The 22500-nt window shown below is 40.7% G+C and overlaps 1 protein-coding gene across 1 annotated transcript in view; it reads left to right on the forward strand.

Annotated features, from left to right (window-relative positions):
• The first annotated feature begins 4956 nt into the window (after positions 1-4956).
• The window catches only part of ryr2a (ryanodine receptor 2a (cardiac)), a 259999-nt gene continuing 242455 nt past the window's right edge, over positions 4957-22500 (forward strand). Inside the window, exon 1 of the mRNA XM_078163436.1 lies at positions 4957-5091. Within this exon, the coding sequence (XP_078019562.1) occupies positions 5044-5091 (48 nt within the window). The 5' untranslated portion in view covers positions 4957-5043. The remainder of the gene's footprint in view (positions 5092-22500) is intronic.

Genomic DNA, 22500 nt, shown 5'->3' on the forward strand with positions numbered 1-22500 from the left:
CAGGTGGACAGCTGAGACATATCCCCATTCACACCTGTATCTCTCATGTGTCTCCAGCTGACTTCTTGTGCTCAGATTTCGTCCCAGGCCCGTGCATAGTTATCAGATCCACACTTTTGCCAGCTGCTCTGTATCATGATTGCTAGTCACGATAGAAGTTGTGTCTCTACATCTGGAATTATTGCTATCAGCAAAAGTCAACACATCTCCTCCTGTTGGGCAAAACAATGGATGGTCACACAACACTTTGTCCAACTCCACATAAAATGGGTAAGCTATAGAGCTTTAGCGCGCTGTCACTAAAACAACCACCATGTCCTGCACTGATGATGTAGTAGTAATCAAGGACACATCAGGATGCATTAGCATTTACGCTAGATATATGGATAAATGCATCCCAGACCACCTTGGCAAGTGGCTTTAAAGATCAGATCACTTGTATTTGGTGCTGTCCACTTGAGATCAGACCAGCCAAGATGCATGTTAATACCTGGTCTAAACAGGGCCGCAGAGAGAGAGACAACCGTTCATGCTCACATTCACACCTATGGGCAATTTAGAGTCATTAGTTAACCAAACCTGCATGTCTTTGGACTGATGGAGGAAGCTGGAGTATATATACAGTACAGGCCAAAAGTTTGGACACACCTTCTCATTCAATGCGTTTTCTTTATTTTCATGACTATTTACATTGTAGATTCTCACTGAAGGCATCAAAACTATGAATGAACACATGTGGGGTTAGGTACTTAACAAAAAAAGGTGAAATAACTGAAAACATGTTTTATATTCTAGTTTCTTCAAAATAGCCACCCTTTGCTCTGATTACTGCTTTGCACACTCTTGGCATTCTCTCCATGAGCTTCAAGAGGTAGTCACCTGAAATGGTTTCCACTTCACAGGTGTGCCTTATCAGGGTTAATTAGTGGAATTTCTTGCTTTATCAATGGGGTTGGGACCATCAGTTGTGTTGTGCAGAAGTCAGGTTAATACACAGCCGACAGCCCTATTGGACAACTGTTAAAATTCATATTATGGCAAGAACCAATCAGCTAACTAAAGAAAAACGAGTGGCCATCATTACTTTAAGAAATGAAGGTCAGTCAGTCCGCAAAATTGCAAAAACTTTAAATGTGTCCCCAAGTGGAGTCGCAAAAACCATCAAGCGCTACAACCAAACTGGCACACATGAGGACCGACCCAGGAAAGGAAGACCAAGAGTCACCTCTGCTTCTGAGGATAAGTTCATCCGAGTCACCAGCCTCAGAAATCGCAAGTTAACAGCAGCTCAGATCAGAGACCAGATGAATGCCACACAGAGTTCTAGCAGCAGACCCATCTCTAGAACAACTGTTAAGAGGAGACTGCGCCAATCAGGCCTTCATGGTCAAATAGCTGCTAGGAAACCACTGCTAAGGAGAGGCAACAAGCAGAAGAGATTTGTTTGGGCCAAGAAACACAAGGAATGGACATTAGACCAATGGAAATCTGTGCTTTGGTCTGATGAGTCCAAATTTGAGATCTTTGGTTCCAACCGCCGTGTCTTTGTGAGATGCAGAAAAGGTGAACGGATGGATTCCACATGCCTGGTTCCCACTGTGAAGCATGGAGGAGGAGGTGTGATGGTGTGGGGGTGTTTTGCTGGTGACACTGTTGGGGATTTATTCAAAATTGAAGGCACACTGAACCAGCATGACTACCACAGCATCCTGCAGCGACATGCCATCCCATCCGGTTTGCGTTTAGTTGGACGATCATTTTATTTTTCAACAGGACAATGACCCCAAACACACCTCCAGGCTGTGTAAGGGCTATTTGACCAAGAAGGAGAGTGATGGAGTGCTGCGGCAGATGACCTGGCCTCCACAGTCACCGGACCTGAACCCAATCGAGATGGTTTGGGGTGAGCTGGACCGCAGAGTGAAGGCAAAGGGGCCAACAAGTGCTAAACACCTCTGGGAACTCCTTCAAGACTGTTGGAAAACCATTTCAGGTGACTACCTCTTGAAGCTCATGGAGAGAATGCCAAGAGTGTGCAAAGCAGTAATCAGAGCAAAGGGTGGCTATTTTGAAGAAACTAGAATATAAAACATGTTTTCAGTTATTTCACCTTTTTTTGTTAAGTACCTAACCCCACATGTGTTCATTCATAGTTTTGATGCCTTCAGTGAGAATCTACAATGTAAATAGTCATGAAAATAAAGAAAACGCATTGAATGAGAAGGTGTGTCCAAACTTTTGGCCTGTACTGTATGCATGTATGTATGTATATATGTATATATATATATATATATATATATATATACACATATATATATGTATATATATATATGTGTATATATATATATATATATATATATGTATATATATATGTATATATATGTATATATATATATATATATATATATATATATATATATATATATGTGTATATATATATATATATATATATACACACATATATATGTATGTATATATATATGTATGTATATATATATATATATATATATATATATATATATATATATATATATATATATTTGAGATATTTTAGGAACCAGGAGGAAGATAACATTTTGGCATTTAGACTTTTGTTGTGAAATAAAAGTAACAGTCGAAGGGATCGTTCTGACTTTTTGTGGGGTTGTATGGGGTATTTATCTATTCATGGGTACCAGTGACGTCACGTCGACGAGACCGCCGCCATATTTGTGTCCGATATGACCGTACCCCTAAGTTTCGCTATGGCAGTACACACCTCACGCTTAAACGAGACGAAGAGACAACGATATTTGTTAAAAATTTCCATTATTTTTTGCGACCCATATTTAGTACCCTCAACAGTATTTTGTCCGCTAACCTCTGCAACACACTGTGTGTGTGTGTGTCCGTCCGTCCGTCCACTGGCCACTTCATTAGGTCCACCCGTGCAATCTAATCCAACAGCTCTGTCATACATTCTACTTTATGAAGCTTTTTACATTTTCAGTTTTTGTTGACATTGTCAGAAAGGTGATAATTAAACTTTATGTTTATTATTAAGGTTGTACTGGGTGGTGCTGGCGTACTGGAGTGTAATATATTAAAGTGTTCCTAATATTTTGTCCCCCTCAATATATGTTAATGGATTGGGCAAAATTATGAGAACACTGCACAATATAATGCACTCCAGTACACCAGCACCATCCACTATGACCTCTATAATACACATAATGTATAATTATCACCTTTTTGACAATGTCAACAAAAACCCAAAATGTATAAGCTTCGTAAAAATAGCATTTATGGCATAACCATTGGATTGGATTGCATTAGACCGCACAAGTGTTACCTAATGAAGTGGCCGGTGAGTGTGTATTATATTTAAGGACCCACACCACGACAAGAGTAGGTATGAATAATAGTTAATTAGTGACTGACATCAGCTCAAACCACAAGCTGTTGAGTGTACTGTAATAACGTTAGCTAACGTTAGCATAAAACAATGTGAATCTCCATTGAGGTAGCTAACATCACGTTAGGTAACGTAGTGTCGGGCTGTCGGCGTTAATCATATGGCATCTGAAGTTAATCATGTTTCGTGTGTTTTGTAAGGGGTTTTCAAAGACTAAAATAAAAATTAGATAGCGTTGAGGACTTACCGGACACGAAGTGTTGACTGCACAACCTGGAGTTAACGTTAGCTGTTGGCTGCCAGTGGTCTCTTCTTATCGCAGCCAACCATTTATTCTGCCAGTCTACATCCTTTGGGATGGAATAAAACTGCAGTCCGAGGGTTCTTTGTCGACTGGTATCACAGCCAACAGCACAACATATTCCTGGCATCCTTCAAGTAACATACATTTTCGGTCTCTCGCTGATTTTCATCCTACTCTACTTGTTTTGGTAACGTGACAATGCTGTGACCTGTGACCTGACTGCTGTGAGCGGACACAAATATGGCAGCGTGAAAACACTGTGACGTCATGTGGTCTTGATGAATAGACAGTATATTACATAGGCAGGCTCCCAGCTTGGAGAAGCAGGCTGGAGTCCAACACAGAAGCTAAGTGCTGCTGAGGCTGGGGATCAACAACAAAATGCATTTTGCAACCTGTAAAAGTCACATCTAAAAAAATCAATATCAGCTAAAGTGTTTGCTATATTCAGAGTGTTTTCAGTGCCTTACCTTTCTGTCAGACAGCCTGTTCTGGCAAAGAAGCCTTTAACAACCTCAGTTCCCAATCTATGCTCTCCTAAAAGCCACCAAGCTCCACTGACAAAAACAGTAATTTTAGCTCACTGAACATAGGAGCTGCTGGTCTAATGCTGCCTTGATCAGTTAGTTTGTTTATGTTTTTGTGTCAAAGTCACACAATAAGACTGGCTTTGAAGGGAGTGATATAATGCTTGATTTTCCAGTTGGAAATCCATAAGGGAAAGCTGTGAAAATACTCTCAATGTTGTGTACACTTAAACTGATACTGAAATCTTTCAGGTGAGACTTTTCTTAGGTTAGATATTTAGGTTAGGTTGTTTTGTTGCTGGCCCCCATTCACATGAGTACATTGCTTAGCTTCCATATCAGACTTCAGCCTACCTCTTCAAACTGGGGGCTTGTTGACCGACATCTACTGTAGGTAATCTATGGTAAATATTATCTGTGGATAAGTACCTCATACAGCCACCCTTGAAAAAATCTGAACTATCCCTTTAAATTAAAAAAAAAAGAAGTACCCGGACACAATTTTGATAGCGTGTCTAGGTGGGGAACATTAAGGCACTGGACTCCTGACTTGCTATGAATTCACTTGTGAACGTTCATGGCGGGAATGAGCTTCCATACCCAACGGCCGAGAGAGGAGGCAAACTGCTCGCGCACACACACACTCGCTTACACCTGTGCTGCTCCTCCCTCGGTGAGCGCGCGCCGTCCAATGAGAGACGAGTTCCACTGTGCGTTGGCTTTCTCCGTCTCAAACACGCATACACCGCCACACACGCACACCCAGCCTGTAGTCCACACGCAGATACAGCACGAGCATCTCCTTGTGAACGCTAACCATGGCTGAAGGAGGAGAAGGCGAGGATGAAATCCAGTTCCTGCGAACTGTAAGTCCTTTTTTTCTGATGCTCTGAAGCCGAGTGCCGGACCGGCGCTGTGCTGGGTGTTACTGCGTCTTTCTGCTCGCCTCTGTGTGTATGTGTGTATGTGTGTGTGTGTGGGCAGGGAGTTTACCGCATTAAGGATGACAGCTCCTCGAGATACTAGTCATTGGTCAGGGAGTCCGCATCATGCTGACAGAGGACTTAAAGGCTGGGAGAGGTGTGAAAACATGATGACTGACAGAAGGACAGACGGGAGGAGAGGAGAGATGGACGAAGCTGTTTGTTGTAGTTGCTGTCATTGTCTCAGAGAGGAGTTGAGCAGCATGCAGACTGTGTGTAGTCGCTGGTGTTGTGTGTTGGGTGGAAGCGGGGCGCAGTGCGGTGCAGACTGGCAGCATGAAGTCTGCTGCATCTGTTTCACTTCACTTCAATTAGCTTCCACACTGAAGCAATGCCACAGGATTGTGTGTGTCTCCGCGTGTGTGGTCATTTCATATTTGCCACATCATGAAGGAAAAGCTTGTATTGGACATGCGAGGAACGTGAATAATCACCTGAATTCACTGCACCTGAGGATTTTTTCTTTTCTTTTCTTTTTTTTTATAGAGGAAGGGGGCAGGCATATAACTCTACACAGTCCTAATATATATATATATTACTATGTAGGTATAATAACGCGCAATTAAAAACGAAAGCCTAATTAACCCTTTTTTTCCACCAAGCTGAGATTCCATTGTTGCCAGTGCAGTTTCCAGCATCAGTATCATGACAGCAGAAGGAAGGTTACTGCAATGCTATTAAGATGCCATGGCTTGATGCTAGAAAATCCTTGAAGCAAGATTAAACTACTCCACTGGAAGGAAATGTTGGAATAAGGTTGCGCTATGGATACTTTATTAGGCTGTTTAGGCAGAGTGCATTTTTAAGATGCACCTATATACATACATTCATACATTTTTGTGTCATATTTATCTAAAATGCGCTGTAATGTACACACAGAGAATTATCACCTACAGTTTCTCTCAGCTCTACAGAGCTTTTCAGGTGTCTTTCAGCTCATTGTTTTGGTTTTATGCCCAACTTAAAGGGGAACTACGCCCATTTTCAGAATCATACCTGTCATTTCATTAATCAGAGACAGTCTAGAAATACTAGTAAACTTGAACAACTCTCTCCCAAATCAAAAGTAGAGTGCCAAAACTAAAATTTGTGATGTCATCAGGTATAAAGTCTGGAGCTGCTCCATAGACAATGAATGGTGAAAGACGCTATATGTTGTGTTCACGCTGAACATGATAAGAATTTTCGCATCGCGTTACCCACATGTTACCCCACATGTAAAGCATTTTTTTGAGCATTTAGCGAGTATTTGCCCTTAACAGCTTTGCTAAGGGTTGTGCTAGCTAACTAACTCAGGGAGGCAGCCAATGGCATACTCGATTTGCAGTGTAGCACAAATGATACTTGGATATAAACGTGAAAGCTCTGTGCCCTGAAGCAGCGTGAACCAAGTCAGTAACACTCTTTATTATTTATCCTACTGACACGGTGCCGCATCACTGCTTCACACCCTGTGTTGTTTACTTTCCACAATAAAATTTCACACAACAGTTGCAAGAGGGAAACGCAAACCTGAGAGACACTGTAAAGATGAGCAACTGGGGGACAAGGAATTGTGCGCCCTCCTTGCAAACAAAGAGGCCATTAACCGTCAGATGATGGGGACGGTGACGAGAGAATCACTGAAGGACTGACCAGCCGCCGCTTCCACCCCACGTCACACGCTGGGCTACACGTTTTGTCACTTGCTCACGCCCCCCCATTGCCCCGAAAAAGGCACATTCTGTAACAAAAGTAGGTAGGTGGCATTTTGCTGCACTCCCCGATTTTGTATTTATACTGCCAATGCTGAAAAAAGACTGATTGGGCTTTCCTGCAAATTTGCACAACTCCTATCTAAAAAGGGCTTGAGTGTAGCTCTGGGTGCACATTGACAGCAACATTGTTTGTCCTTCATTGTGAATCTCGGTAACGTCAGGACAATCTCAACAAGATCTCAATGCTGATAGACTTTTGCGACACAGCGTCACCTGAAGTTGGAAAATTTCAACTTGCGTGAAGATGCGACTATCACGTCATTCACGTTGCATCATTCGCCTCCATGGCATCATTTAGTGCAAATTTGGGTCTATTTGCGTCTTTTCATTGACTTTTGTGTAATCTCATTGCGCTAAACACTTGCATCATGTTCAGTGCAAACAGATGACACTGAGAGCACCCAGGAGAATGTTTTGAGTATATGGGCACATTTTCTGTTTCAGAACTAAAAAAAAAAAAACAAAAACAAACAAACAGCAAAAAAAAAAAACATTTTGTGGGTCCAAAAAGACCCCTATTCACTGTCTATGGAGCAGCTCCAGACTTAATACCCTTTGACATCACCTCTCTGGCTCCTGGTTTTGAGAGAGAGTAGCTCACGTTCACTAATATTGATTGAACTTTCCTAGGCCATGAAAAAAAACATTGGAATTCTTAATTTAGGTGGTGTTCCCCTTTAACTGTTTTGGTTCATTCTCACCACTCTCATCAATCTGTTGTAGTAGGTGTTTTAAGTGAAGAGACAAAACACACTGTACACTACCTGCCCAGTGCCAAATGGCAGTAATAGTTTTCTGAGGTGTCGGTGGAGAGCAAACCAGAGCCAGAAGAGAGTGGATATTGGACTTACATTCATCAGGTTGACACAAACACACTAACGAATGTTGATACTACTCCATGTCTGTTGGATGTGTAAGTTATTATTTGCTGCCACAAAGTGTACATAAATCCTGTTAAGTGCTGCCCCCAAAAAGCTAAATAAATATAAAATATATAAATGCTGCTTCAACAGTGTGTCTGCAGGTCCGTAAAAAGTCTTAAAATGTCTTAAATTCAATTTTATCAACATACGCCTTAAATGTTATCTTAAATATGAATTTCTGAGGTCTTACTTGCTACAAATATTTTAGCGAATTTCATTTATCTGTCTTTTAATTTCATGTTGTCAAGATGAGTCAAGCTAGCTCAACTAGTAATGCACGCACCCCATAGACCCAAGCACAGACCCAATGCTGTGTCCTTGCCACAGCGGCCACAGGTTAGTTTCCAGTTCACGGCCCTTTGCTACACGTCAACCCCCTGTGATATTTGTGATTAGAATTTTTAAATGAAATATTGTTGAAAACACAATTGCAATATCTGGATTGCAGGAGCTACAGTTTTTGGACAAAGGTAAAATCTGTCATAAAACACCATTTTAAATAAAGCTTTTGTAGTGCTATAGTGATGTCCCAGCCTACAAATCATATCCCAGGCACAAAGGAACCTGTTTTATTTATGGTACTGACCCTAGCAAAAATAACATAGTCATTTTTATACCATTGTCAGTGAAAATAAAATGCAAAAATGATCATCCTTTTTAAAAAAATCTGTCCAAATACTTGCAATTTAATTACTTTGCATTTGGCATTTTAAGACATTTTCAAAGCTAGACCCAATTCTAAACATTTCCAGCTACTCGCATGGAAACTTGTCATGTCAAAATACCATGTTCTCAGTAGAAATGGTAAATTTCACAATTGAATATATGAAGGCATGAGAGACTTGACTGTTGTAGGGCAGCTGAGCCTGAAACCAAAGCTCCCCATCCCCCCTGTGTTCATCAGCTGTGGTAGTGACTGAAGTGAGGAGATCTTTGATACAAGTAGCCCATATGAGTTTCCCTTACAGGCTGTCTGTGCTCAGACATTCAGGAGGATCTCAGAACTCGAACTCCTTTTGCATTTATTGATGTAGTTTGGTTTCATCAGGATGCCTCTCAGACGCCTCCCTCTGGGTATATCCAACAGGGAGGGGTACACCCAGATCATACTGGAGGGTTTAAATATCTAGCCTAGCCTTGGAGCGTTGTGGTATTCCCCCAGGAAGAGCCGCTGATGTAGCTGAGGAAAAGGATAATTATTCCCCTGCCTTCAGGGCCCTGATAATCAGCAGAAAATTGATAGATTTGGAAACCAGTGTATTCAAAAAGGCATCCTTTGAGCTGATTTCCGGATTTTTATCCATGACTTTGAAGTGAGGACAGAAGCACTGCAGTGGAGGTTTGTGGTTACTATACAGAGTGGCTCCCAACAGGCCACCAGTCACCATCTCAGCATGTTTGAGCCTCGGAGCCATGCTTTGCAGCATGATGTGCTGCTCTCTTGGCAAAGAATGTTATCAGGCCTAATTCCTGTACATAGTGACTGAAGGGGCCAGTTAATTTTGTTTGATTCATAAACTGATGAATGGTAGACATGGTGTCTCAGTTTTAGGACCTTAATGTTTGTTGAAAATTTGTAGTATTATAACAAAAAGGGCAGTCCAATTGTTATGATACAGAAACTTTTGTTTTTCATAGGAAACATAGGCTATTACATGAGTTAATGTGCTTGAGAGTATCTCTGATTATAATGATTAGGAAGGAATCACATGGAAAAAAGGGGGTTAAAAAAATCAGGATTTGTATGTAGTTTTTTTTTGAGTAATATTTAATTTATTTTCTACAATAATTACAGCAGAATAGGATAAACATATACAAAAAATAGCAGTTGCAATGAATACATCAGAGCTGAAACAAGGAACTGATCGGGTGGGGGGAGGGGGAAAAGCAAATACATTTTCTTGCAATGTCACAGAGTTAGTATAACAATAATAAAAAAAAAATCTTTAAATCAACTATGCTGGCCCTGTTAAAACATTTTTTTACATACTGACTAGTCGACCGGTGAATGGAAATAAGGAAATAAATGCTGAATAGTCTGGGCTCCAACAGCCCATTAACACCTATTATCTCCACTGACATTTCAGGGTCACATTAAGAAAGCAATCATTAGACCAAGCAGTGAGTATGTGTTGTAGACCAAAGCAAAAACATGGTACAAAAACATGCAATAGTGCATAAAATTGAGCTAAATAGATATGTCTTTAGAACACACTTTAACAAGGTAGTCTCCATAAGGTTGATAATTATTAGTCAGGGATCACATGGTACAGTCTGTGGCTAAATCTCCAGTAAGACATCTGGTGAGCTGTATATTTTTTAACCATGTAGACATTGTAGTTGCCAAAAAGAAATTAAAAAAAAGGCTAATTTAGCGGTATATTCAATATCAAGCCACATCTTCAAAATTATTTTTTCAGTAGCAGTTCAAGTTAGTACTTGATTTAGATAGCCTAAGTGTGTTTTTAGTTTTTGCATGTTAGTTAATCTTCATTTTGTATTGCTGAAAAATAATAAAGCCTAACATAATGGTACTGCAGTCTTTAAAGGGACAATCCACGCGAAAATCAAAAATTCATATGTTCTCTTACCTGTATTGCTATATATCAGTGTAGATTGTTTTGATGTGAGTCGCTGAGTGTTGGAGATATTGGCCATAGAGATGTCTGCCTTCTGTCCAATGTAATGGAATGAGATGGATTACATTTGAAAACTGGACAGCAGTGTCTCTTTCCAGAAATCATGACCCGATTACTCAAGATAATCCACAAACCTTGTTGTGAGTTGTTTCATGTAGGAACTATTTTCTTTCTACTGAACTACACCTGCCAACCATATTGCTGCGCAGAGGGAAGAGTGCATCTACTCATAGACAAGAGACTACTAAAAGCTTAGCTTAGCTAGCTAACCTTAGTGAGTGTGTAGTATTTCCCAATTTTATTGCCGCAGGTTTAACACAAAAAAAAAGCATTCCCTGCAGAAAATTGCAAAGCATTCCTGAAAATACAGCTATCTTAAAGCACAAATGTGTTGTACTGCACTGCTGAAAAACCTGGAAACAAGCTGTAAAACTGGCAGAGTTGGAGGTGAACTGCAATGGTTTGTATAGCTTAAAGTATGCAAAAGGAGTAGTAGACAGAAAAAATGTATGGAAGAAGTCAGGAGTCAGAATAATAAAGACTGGAAGAACAATAGTGTGAATGCTGTATCTTATTTTATTTGTTTATTTGGATCCCCATTAGTTAGGGTGACCATATTTTGATTTCCAAAAAAGAGGACACTCGGCCGGCCACGACATAGCCTACTTAAATGATACCCGCAGTTTTCTCAAAGATGCCTTATAATTTTTATATATATAAAATTTATATGTATGTATAGAAAATTCAGTTATATTACAAAATAGTATCTCTCAAAGACATAAATTCAGATAGGCCCCAATAGGGGACACATACACACACTAGAGTGTGGCGATCCGAGCCGATGGTACCAGACGGGTCGGGCCGGGTTTGGTCAAAAATGTAGCTATAAATTGTATTCGGGCTCGGGTCGGATTCGGTCAGCTTTCAGTGAAAATGTAGTGTAAAAATAAATAAAATCCTATTGTCTGTCCTGTTTATTGCTTGGGCACTGTTATTTACGTGACAACACCTGAACATAACACACACAGACACACATTGGCTGTTTGTTTCTACCTCTCTCCTCTCTGGAAGTCTCGGACCTCCAGCCGCCCTCCTCCGCCTTGATTAAACGCTGAAAATAAAATAAAAGAGGGAGACAGGTTTTTCCTATTTTATCTTATTTTGTTTTATTTCTCCCTCTCCTCTCGCTAGAAGCGTCGGACCTCCCGCCTCCCGCTCCCGTCTCAAACACGGAGGTCTCCCTCTCCGCAGCTGAGCACCCACGGCGCACGCCCGGCCTGTTAAATAGCCTGTAACCACTGTGTGACACAAACTCAGTGCTTTGGTCATTAAATAATGTCGGGCTCGGTTCGGGTTCGGACAGAAATATGCTGCCCGTGCCCCACTCTAACACACACACACACACACACACACACACACACACACAAACACAAAGAAAACCGGACATTATCATCAGTTTATAAAAACCCCCCGGACGCCCCGGACGGGACGTGAAAAGTGGACATGTCCGGGCAAAAGAGGACGTTTGGTCAGCCTACCATTAGTTGATGCCAAGGCAGCAACTACTCTTCCTGAGGTCCATAATCAGTATCAGTATTCACACTACACATTCAGTACATCACCAATCTGTTTTGTACCTGCCATTAAAGAGAAACGTGAATATTTTAACCTGGACCCTATATTGAATGTTTTTTTGTGTCTAAGTGACTAATGAAGTCAATTGTTTTTGAAATTGGTCCAGACCACTTTAGTCACAGCAGCAGCAACAAAACAGGCTACAATGTAATCTCTACGGACAATTGTGCACCTTCAATTTACATCTATTAAAAGTGGTTGTTTTTGCCACTAACGGGTTTAGATTCTTATTTTAGGTGCCTGACAGCATTACAGAGAGGAATCTAAAGAGAAATTAAATGTCTCTCTTGCTGATCCAGTCTGTTTGTTAGTTTCAGAAAAGACTACACCTTGAGTGAGACTTGGTCACTATAACAAATTGACAAGCAAAAGGTAGGAAAACGTTTAATTTCTCAGTAGGGTCTGTTTCTGTAATGTTGCCAATTTTTTTGTTGGGTTTGGGTTTTTTTGTTTTTTTTTTGCATTTTAACAAAACAAAAACCAAGATATAATAGATACAGGACAGAAAGAAAAAAAAATACAATATGGCACATGCCAGTTTGTACTTTTAGCAGGTAGTCCACAGAAGGTTGTGGCATCCATGGGATAAGGACCATGGGTGGTAAGGGAAGGTCCAACAGAGACCTAGTGTCCTGGTGAATCAGAACACTGTATACAGTCTAGGGCTGTCAACGAATATTCTAAATTCGAATTTAAATTCGAGGCTATTCGCAGCGCTTCCGCGAGCGGTGTGGCCTGACGGGTCAGAGAGGGGGGGCAAGCGAGAGGTCCGCGGTCGTAATATAACGTAATGTTATAGATAATTGTTTTATGTGTTTTAATGTGTAGTAGGGCTGTCAACGAATATTCTAAATTCGAATTTAAATTCAAATTTGAAAAAAAAAATGGACCATCGAATGTGAAAATTGATATTCGATTGTGGAGAAAAAAAAAACACCACCGCAGCTGTCCTCTTTGCGAGTGGGCGTTGGCCTGGGCTGCTGCACCGAACGCACTGCATAAGGCCACACCGCCCGCGGAGGTGCTGTGAAGCGCAGCGCACGAGCCAGAGCATTTCCGTTCACATCAGACGCGCATTTCTCCATGCTGGTCGACAAGCGGCTCTGCTCCCAGCTGTTGTCTCCGTCACCTGGCTTGACACATTCGCTCGCGCAGAAAATAGACCAGAGCCGGCCACGGAGCTGCGCAGCGCGGCGCAGCCGGTGTGGATGACACAATCAGTTAACATGGGCGCTGAAAGGTAACTGGCTTCGCTTCTCGGCGATTCGAGGCTATTCGCAGCGCTTCCGCGAGCGGTGTGGCCTGACGGGTCAGAGAGGGGGGGGCAAGCGAGAGGTCCACGGTCGTAATATAACGTAATGTTATAGATAATTGTTTTATGTGTTTTAATGTGTAGTAGGGCTGTCAATGAATATTCTAAATTTGAATTTAAATTCGAATTTGAAAGAAAAATGGACCTTCGAATGTGAAAATTGATATTCGATTGTGGAGAAAAAAAACCCCCACCACCGCAGCTGTCCTCTTTGCGAGTGGGCGTTGGCCTGGGCCGCTGCACCGAACGCACTGCATAAGGCCACACCGCCCGCGGAGGTGCTGCGAAGCGCAGCGCACAAGCCGGAGCATTTCTGTTCACATCAGACGCGCATTTCTCCATGCTGGTCGACAAGCGGTTCTGCTCCCAGCTGTTGTCTCCGTCACCCGGCTTGACACATTCGCTCGCGCAGAAAATAGACCAGAGCCGGCCACGGAGCTGCGCGGTGCGGCGCAGCCGGTGTGGATGACACAATCGATTAACATGGGCGCCGAAAGGTAACTGGCTTCGCTTCGAGGCTATTCGCAGCGCTTCCGCGAGCGGTGTGGCCTGACGGGTCAGAGAGGGGGGCGAGCGAGAGGTCCGCGGTCGTAATATAACGTAATGTTATAGATAATTGTTTTATGTGTTTTAATGTGTAGTTATGTAAATGTTTTCAAAGACGTTTATGTTGAACTAAAAATACCTACAAGTAGGCTAGTTATGTTTCCTTGTATTAATACATATACAAGTATGTTTCCTTGTATTAGTTTGCCCTCTTGTGGACATAATGCGAAAAAAAAAATTCGAATGAAACATAAGCTTGCTGTAATGCAGGGGAAAGAGTAGAAGAATATTACAATACTCTATTATAATACAACTCTGTATTACAATAGGACAGCCAGGGACTGAGTGTTTACTATAAATTTTACTATACAATTGAAAAATGTCTGCCCAGAAGTTTAGGACAAGACCAGAAAGGTGACCTAAGGTCCCCACGGCTGATTTATACTCGCCACATGTAGCAGACACAGGGGAATATTCTGTTCAGTTTGGCCTTGGAGAAATGCAGGCGGTCAGACACTTTTAATAAGCCCATATAAATTACACTGCAGCCAGTTTACTGCAGCTGGAGTGGTCTCTCTCAATACTGGACCAGTTTCAAAAATTGTTGTCTCCATTAGTCACCCGAGTACAAAAACATGGAAAAATAGGGTCCACGTTGAAAATGACTTCACTTTATGTAGCCTATCCCAGTTTAGGACTGTCATACTTAAATAGTCACACTATCCCCACACCACCACTGTCTTGTGCCCTCATTTGTCCAGATAAGATGAGATTATAATAATGTGTATAATTCATCCGTGCATCATCGTGTGATTGTGTGTGCTGTTGGGGATTTACTGGTCCTGATTGCAGTATTGGCTATGCATAGTTTCCACAGAGTACATGTCCGCTGTCACTTTATTACGTCTTGTCAGTATGTAATGTACTGCTGTAGTATTCAAGCTGTCAGTACAGTGTGGTTTTGAAAGAGTGGCACTGATAGTAAGTCAGGTAAAATGATGGATATATCCACCTCAGAACATTTTAACGCTGGAGGACAGGGAGGAAATGAGTGCCTCTTCACAGCACTGAACCCAGGCAAAGGCACCGGAGCACTCTGTTTCATTTAATACTTCATTAGGCGCAAGTGACTAACGTTTGGACGTGCACTGCATCTTCATCAGAGTCAAATGGTATTGGCAGAGACAAGAGCAAAAGGCAGCAGCATAGCAACACTCACTGAACAATCCAGTGACACAGCACAGACAGGAAAACTATTATCTGAGGCAAAATAGATTCCGATGAAGAGCAACAAAACCAGAAAACTCATTCATCATCAGTGTCATATGGTGATGACATGGAAGGCTGCGGGAATCTAGACAGGACAGCTGTTACCAAGACATTGACTTTTAAAAGGTACTTCCATATGCATCAGTTGTTTTCCTGTTAATTAGCAGTCCATTTCTATAGTCTGTGTTTATACCAGTGACCTGTGCACTGGTAGCTTTGTATTTTTGAGTTGATTTGATGCTGGCTACCTGTCATCAGCTCTGCCATTGATATATACTGTAGCTGTGAAACTTTAGCTTCAATGCTGTCCTGAAAATGGCTCCTGATAGGTCTGTCAATATCAGTCTGACTGCACATTAACTCCCCTAACGTCCCAATTTCTGGGGTTGTAGTACATCGCTGCACTTGCTGTAGCACGTAACAAACACAAATAAAGGCTAGATAAAAAAAAACATTTTAAGGTGGGTATAATAACCTGTCTTTTAATTTCCATAGCCTTATTTCCATCAGTACAAGTCATGTTTTACCACTCGGCTGCTCTCACTTTGTATTATTATTATTATTGTTAAATATTAAGTGAATTTTGTCATAAACCTCTGGTAATGTAAACCTACATGGCCCTTGGGGCTTGACAAAAAAACTACACTTATGTGAATGTGTTATAGTTATCGAAGCAAAACAGCCTGTCACACGTTACAGCATGATGATTAGAGGAGAAATGGCAGAGCATAAAGGTCCAGGTGGAAAAAAAGAAAACTCAGTCATTTAGGATTTTGGTAAAAGACAAGGAAATCACCTGTTGATTTATATACATAGATCCCAGGGTACATTTTTTGTATTTGGGAACTGTTTAAATGTGTTATTGGTGGTAGATTTTATTTTGTTTGTTTGTATACAGAATCTGAATCTCACTCTGAGTTACTGTTGTTGTCTACAAAGAGTTTTTTTTTTTTTTTAGTTTTTACTGAATATTTGAAGGCAAACTATTATGTTGACATGTAAAACTGTATCACTTATTCTGTTGCAATTCTGTGTTCTTAGATTGATAACATTTTTTTTTTTTACTAATTTGTCATATCATCAAGAATATCATTATTGCAAAAATACCCTAAAATATCACGTTATAATTTTAGGGCCATATCGCCCACCCCTACTCCCGGGCTGTTGCTCGAACTACAGATTGTACTTCCTCATTTTTGTAAGACACAGGACACAAAGAGTATAGAGGTGGATTGAGAGAGAGAGAGAGTGCTGATCAAATGCTGATCTGTGTTGGCTATTTCTCACTTAAAAATGTTTTCAGAAACATATTTTTGCTGACAGTTCAACTCTAATAGTTGTAATATGTAATAATATATAAATAAGAGATCGTTTGTTACCAGTTTGTTGCCACATTGTTTTCGGACAATCTGGCCAAAACCATTTCACATTGCCCACCAGTAGGCGTGTTTATTGGTTCGGTGCGGCGCAGTATATTCTGATAGACCACACTAGATTCAAAGTCATAGACAGTCAGCCATTGAGGCTGCATGTTAATGATGAAAATGCAGTGCAGGCAGTCCTGCTGGGTCTTCAGCTGCCTGCATGATGCACACAATGTATAATGAAATTTTCAGTTAATGTTTTTTTTTTAAATGTTTATGAGGTAATGGGGTCATTTAAGTAACAAAATAGGGTTAATTGAAGAATTAAAAAACAGGAGATGCATATATTTTAGATATTGGATAGCGTGACCCTTTGGCTTAGACCGTACACTGTACACTAAATATGTTTTGCCCAGGTGGATCTAAATGAAAACAGACAATCAATACTGTTAAACTGCGATAAAGGTTCTTGATTATCAGTAGTTAATATGGTATGTGAGCAACCTAATGCAGCTAAAAAAAATTTAAATTAGCCCAGCCTTCTCTCTACATCACCACTGGCTTTACCAATACCTGTCTGTCAGCAACCATTTGCTTCTGCCAATAATGTTAAACTCTGCTGCTTCTATCTCTTTTTAGAGAGAAACGTGCATTTTATATTTAAAATGCTCTAATAACAATAGTAAATTTACACACTGGCTTTTTGCCTCCTCCTTCTCTGTAGAGTTCTTCCCCCTTTCTGCCTCCTCTCCTCTCCTTCTGTTCCATCCCTACCTTTCATCCCGCCCCCCCCTCCCTCCCTCTAATCCTGCAGCACTCCCTGCTAAGTGCACTTTGAATGCAGATCAATACATGGTTACTGGTGACTGCTGATGTCTCAGCACAAAGCAAACAGCATGGCAGCAGCCGTGTTTTTGTGTTCATTTAATCTCTGTTACAGAGAAATGTCTGTGTTTGCAGACTGCACAAATGGACTGAGCAGAGATTTCCAATGGAGAGCCACTGCAGGTCAATTAAAGGGACACTCCACCTATTATCTGTCTAATGAGTATCAAACACTCAGTCCCTTTAGGCCTCAAATACAAATGACCTGAAATACACTGACTATTAAAACAATCATTAAATAACATTTATTTATAATCTGAATGTCAACAATTTATTGGAGTATTTCACAATTTAATGTTTATGTATTGTGTTTGAATGTGTTCATATAAAGGGTGTATTGACGCTAACCGTGATAATTAAAAATAAAATATTATGATATTATGTTAATACTACACATATGGTAATATTATGTAAATACTCCAGTGCCTCTTGAATAATTTCTGTCTCTTTCAGCTCTCACTTCATCTCCCTCCTCCAACACCTGGTTGCCCTTTCACTATCTATTATGTGTAATTGTTCTTTACCGACTCTCTTTCCATCTCTATGCACTCGCATTTTTAGTGAAATGTACTTGCCAAAACAAAGTGACAAAATGCACAACAAACAAAGTTCAAGATGAATTAGACTGATAACATTATTATCATTATTATTATTTTCAAATTTTTAATAGATATCACAATAATATCGTTATCCGGAACTCTTTTGGCCATGATTATAGTGTAGTGAAAATCTGATATCATGTCAACCCTAATTCATATGATTATTTATTTTTACAATATCTAATTGTAACATTTTGCAGCAGGAATCACAATTTCACATGACAAAATACAGTTAAACAAAATCAGGGTGTTTTTCCAATAAGTCCTCCAAATTAAACAACAAAATATATTGTTAGGCCATGCACTCTACAATGCCACATAAAAGTGTGACCTTACAATGCTCAGAGTTTAGCTGAGGCAAGACTGAAGGGGCAAAATATAGAATACTTTTCAATGTATGTAATCTTCATTCATTGTGCAAAATAGGAAAAAGCACGTTGTCCGACTCAAATAGTTAATTTTAAAGCCAGTATTGGCCAAGACCAGTGACATACCAGTGACATACCGGTATTATCGTGAATCCCTAGCTGATAATATCGGTAAGACATTAGTATTCATGTTCCCATCTGCTGGTGGGTCATCACGATAAGAGTATGCATGCATAATATGATGTTAATTACAATACAGAAGAGACTTGATGATCACTAAAATTAGGTGGGGAAAACAGTGGATATACCAATATCGGTATCCGTTATTGGTCAAATGACTTGTTACAGATTGGCATATCAGATAATGGCAAAAAATCCAATATTGTGCATCCCTGTTCATATTTTCACTTCATAACAAGATAAATAATACAGATGTGTTGATTTTCAGTTGGATTTTTAATTCAGTTGCATAAAGCCAAAGATAACGCTCAAAGTCATTCCAACTAAATAACAAAATAAGGTTGTGATACCCTTTCAGTCAAGAACCATATTTTCTGATGTGATGCCCCTCTCAGGAGAACCTAAGTGTTAAGTGTCCTCCAAAACAGTTGACATCCCTGGTATAACATATATTGTTTTCTGATCAGTCACCACTATGGTTAGGTCTGGGAACAGAAACGACTTGGTTGGGGTTAGGTAAGGGAATCATTTGCTTAAACAAACACCTAGTACTTTGTCGAGGTTAGAGAATAACAAGCGGCAACCTCCGAGGCTAAAAAATGGAGCCAACACAGAAGTGCCAAAAACTGCAGTTGCTCTAATGACAACTTTAGGCTGGCTCCAGAAGCCAGTCAGTCCCTATAGACCCCCATGTTAAAATGCCCAACTTTACAGAAGAAATAAACATGTTTACAGACTGGTACAAAAAAATAGTTTTGGTCTCTGCATTTTATTGAGGCTTAAAATGATGCATAATTAAGGGCAGGCTGCTTTGAGTGACAGGCTGTCTGCAGGCAAACAGTGTTCAGGCTTTTGAAATGTGTCAGGTGGCTTACAGATGCCATCTTCTTTTTCTCTCGAGGACAGCTTTATAACTGCAGATGCTTTCATCCTGCTGCACAGGGAAACTTCCCACTTTCCTGGGTCTTTGTCATCTGCAAGCTCTCACCTAGGAAAATGTATTCAGGTATTTTAATATTCCATAAGCTGGTGAAAAAACTAGGTTTTTTGTTGACATGACTTTGAGGAATCAGGCTAGGGCTGAAGGCTCTCGCTAATTTCACAAGTGTCTGTAACCACCGTCAGTGTGATACTTGCTGGTTTTAGAATAGGTTGGAGCAGTGCATGAGAGGGAGGAATGGCTCGGAGGGTTCAGGCTGTGGTTAGGAGCAGCCATGCAGAGTTGTTTGTGTTAGTATAAAACTTACTGTACCCATTCTGCCACTTCAGCACTGTCCTAAATTCATCAGGGGAGCTTAGTTCCCCATGTAAGGACATGCTGACCGGCCTGTGGAGCAAAACAAGTTTTTATTATCATACACTGCTGACCTAGTATGAAAACAACTGTTGTTTGATGTATTAATAAAGCAGTACATACTGAGCCAAGGAGAATGTAAAACATAAAAATGTGGTGGCTATTCTGGCTCAGTATCATTTAACACTGTTTGTATTTGTGCTGATAAGTCAGTTGAAGTTCCTTTCACCAGAAATGCAGAGATGCAAGGAAACAATTTAAGGAGAGAGGAAATAAGGGATTATGTTTTTTGAGAAATTAGACATCCTTTTCTCTGAAGGGCAACGTGAAGCGATATCTGCTTCTGATTATGGCGGCAGCTGATCACAGCTGGATCAGCTGTCAGTCGGCTTTAACAGCTGCAGAGACTTTTAATGCAGATTGTGTCACATGTGCAATTTACTAATACTAAAAAGGCACACAGGTAGAAGGGCCAGAACAACAGTGTTTCCTCTCGGGAGCCTGTTTCCTGTTTAACAAACACCTGCACATGAATCTTAAACTGTAGGCTGTATTTATACAGTGTACTATGTCCTGCTCCGAGGTACAGAATGCCTTTATATTAGTTATTCATTGATTATTTGCATCTGCATATTGATTTTCAATTGACCCTTTGCTAAGCCCCGCCCCTTTGTGATGGTCCGACAAACTGTCGGAGTAAGCGTGGAGCCCACACTGTAACTAACTGCACTCCCTGAAGAAATATTATCATATTTTTGGAAAACTGAAACAGTGATTCCAGAGAGAAACAGACAGAGGGGTCTACAGTCTGTGTTTGAAGGATAGCCTATACCCAGGATGTCAAACTAACTCAGCAGCAACAACAGGTTAAAAAGACAAAGATAGTTAGAAGCTAAAGCCGAAGTATAGGCTACAGATCACAGAGTAAAAGTGAACCACCACATCACGGCTGATCGCCACATAAGACAATGAATATAAAGGGAAACTCCACTAATATTGAACCAGCTGTGTAGCATTGCAGTGTGAGCATATGAACAGTGTTTGGCTTTGCCCCCGTGCCGCTGCCAGCACCGAGACCTCCGCCGCCGGACAAGCAGGGATCTCCGGGGGAAGTCAAACAATGTTCATCTGCACACAATGTGATTACATGCAGCTGGTTGAATATCAGCTGCAGTCGGTCTTTTTTCCCTGTTATAATCATTAACAAGCAAAAGCAGCATGTGTATACATTCAGTAGGCTATATCTTCAGTAGCTAGCTAGCTAACCCTACACTTTTCAGGGTTTGATTTTGGTTTTGAAACAGGGAAGAAATGTAAATCTCTTTCCAACCTCTCCAGGTAACGAGTATCATTAATACACAACGTGCCCCAGGAACAACATTTAGCTCCAAATCCACAAAACCAGCTTGAAAATGAAGGAAATCGGAAACAATTGCATTACAGTCAATGGAGCACGGGTGTGTTGTTGTCGGACCCTGGTCTGAGCCGGCCCAATGCTACGTTATGATTGGCCAGTCCGCATCCGGGGACGGGACTTAGCAAAGGGTCAATTCATGAAAATGAATGAAAAGAAGATATTTCTAATAAATGAAGACAGTTGTTTGTTCTCCTTTTGTCATTCAGACCTACCATTTACATAGATGTTTAATTAGATGGTCAATCAGGAACTTGGAAGTGATATACTCAAGTTGAACCTGATATTTTTCTTCACTTCGGTATGAAACTCTAGTGATGTTGAGATGTACCAGATCAGTCCGATCAGCTGCAGCGTCTAATCAATAACATATTCAATTACGGGGCATATCATCTACACTATATCGGCTCATAAAAAACTTCCGGTGGTTTTGTGTGTCCTCGATCCAGGGGTGTCCACTCCACAGAGCAGAAAGACGAGCTTTGAGATGGCCTTCAAGATGACGACTAGAATGACTTCTGGTTCAAGTGAGGAGCAAGGAAATATCAAATAAGAGACTTTGGAGGCATCCATTGTAGTTCTCAAATCCTCTAGAACTTGGACAAGCTTCTCCAGTGGCCTAATGGCAGCTAAATGTGCAATCCATGTTAAGACTGACGACATATGTGAAGTGGACCACAGTAATAAAACACTCATTTTAGTCAAATGAAAGGAATGTAATGCTTTTTTTCAGCAAAATTGTAGGTACATATTTGCTGTCAATTCAAACTGTTTCAATATTTTATTATTTAGAGAGTGTATGTCTACAGTCTATCTGTAATTTGGGCTTTAAGGCCAAGACACACTAAACCGACATCAAAGGACTAGTGGCTATTAAGGCCGCTTGTTGCATCACCTCACTTCAGGTTCTGCGCATTGTGAGAGGAAATAACTCCACATTAGCAGGGGGCAGTAGTCTTAGTTTTATCTTTCAAAACGGGAAACCAGAAGGAATGACAGAATGGATTCAAGACGCTATTTAGCAGGTTAGCACATTAACAACATAACCCAATGTTGAAAGAACAAATGATACACATTGTGGGCCAGTGAAGATTTACACAAACAATT

Source organism: Epinephelus lanceolatus, chromosome 21 (assembly GCF_041903045.1).
Source record: "Epinephelus lanceolatus isolate andai-2023 chromosome 21, ASM4190304v1, whole genome shotgun sequence".
NCBI classification, from domain to species: domain Eukaryota; kingdom Metazoa; phylum Chordata; class Actinopteri; order Perciformes; family Serranidae; genus Epinephelus; species Epinephelus lanceolatus.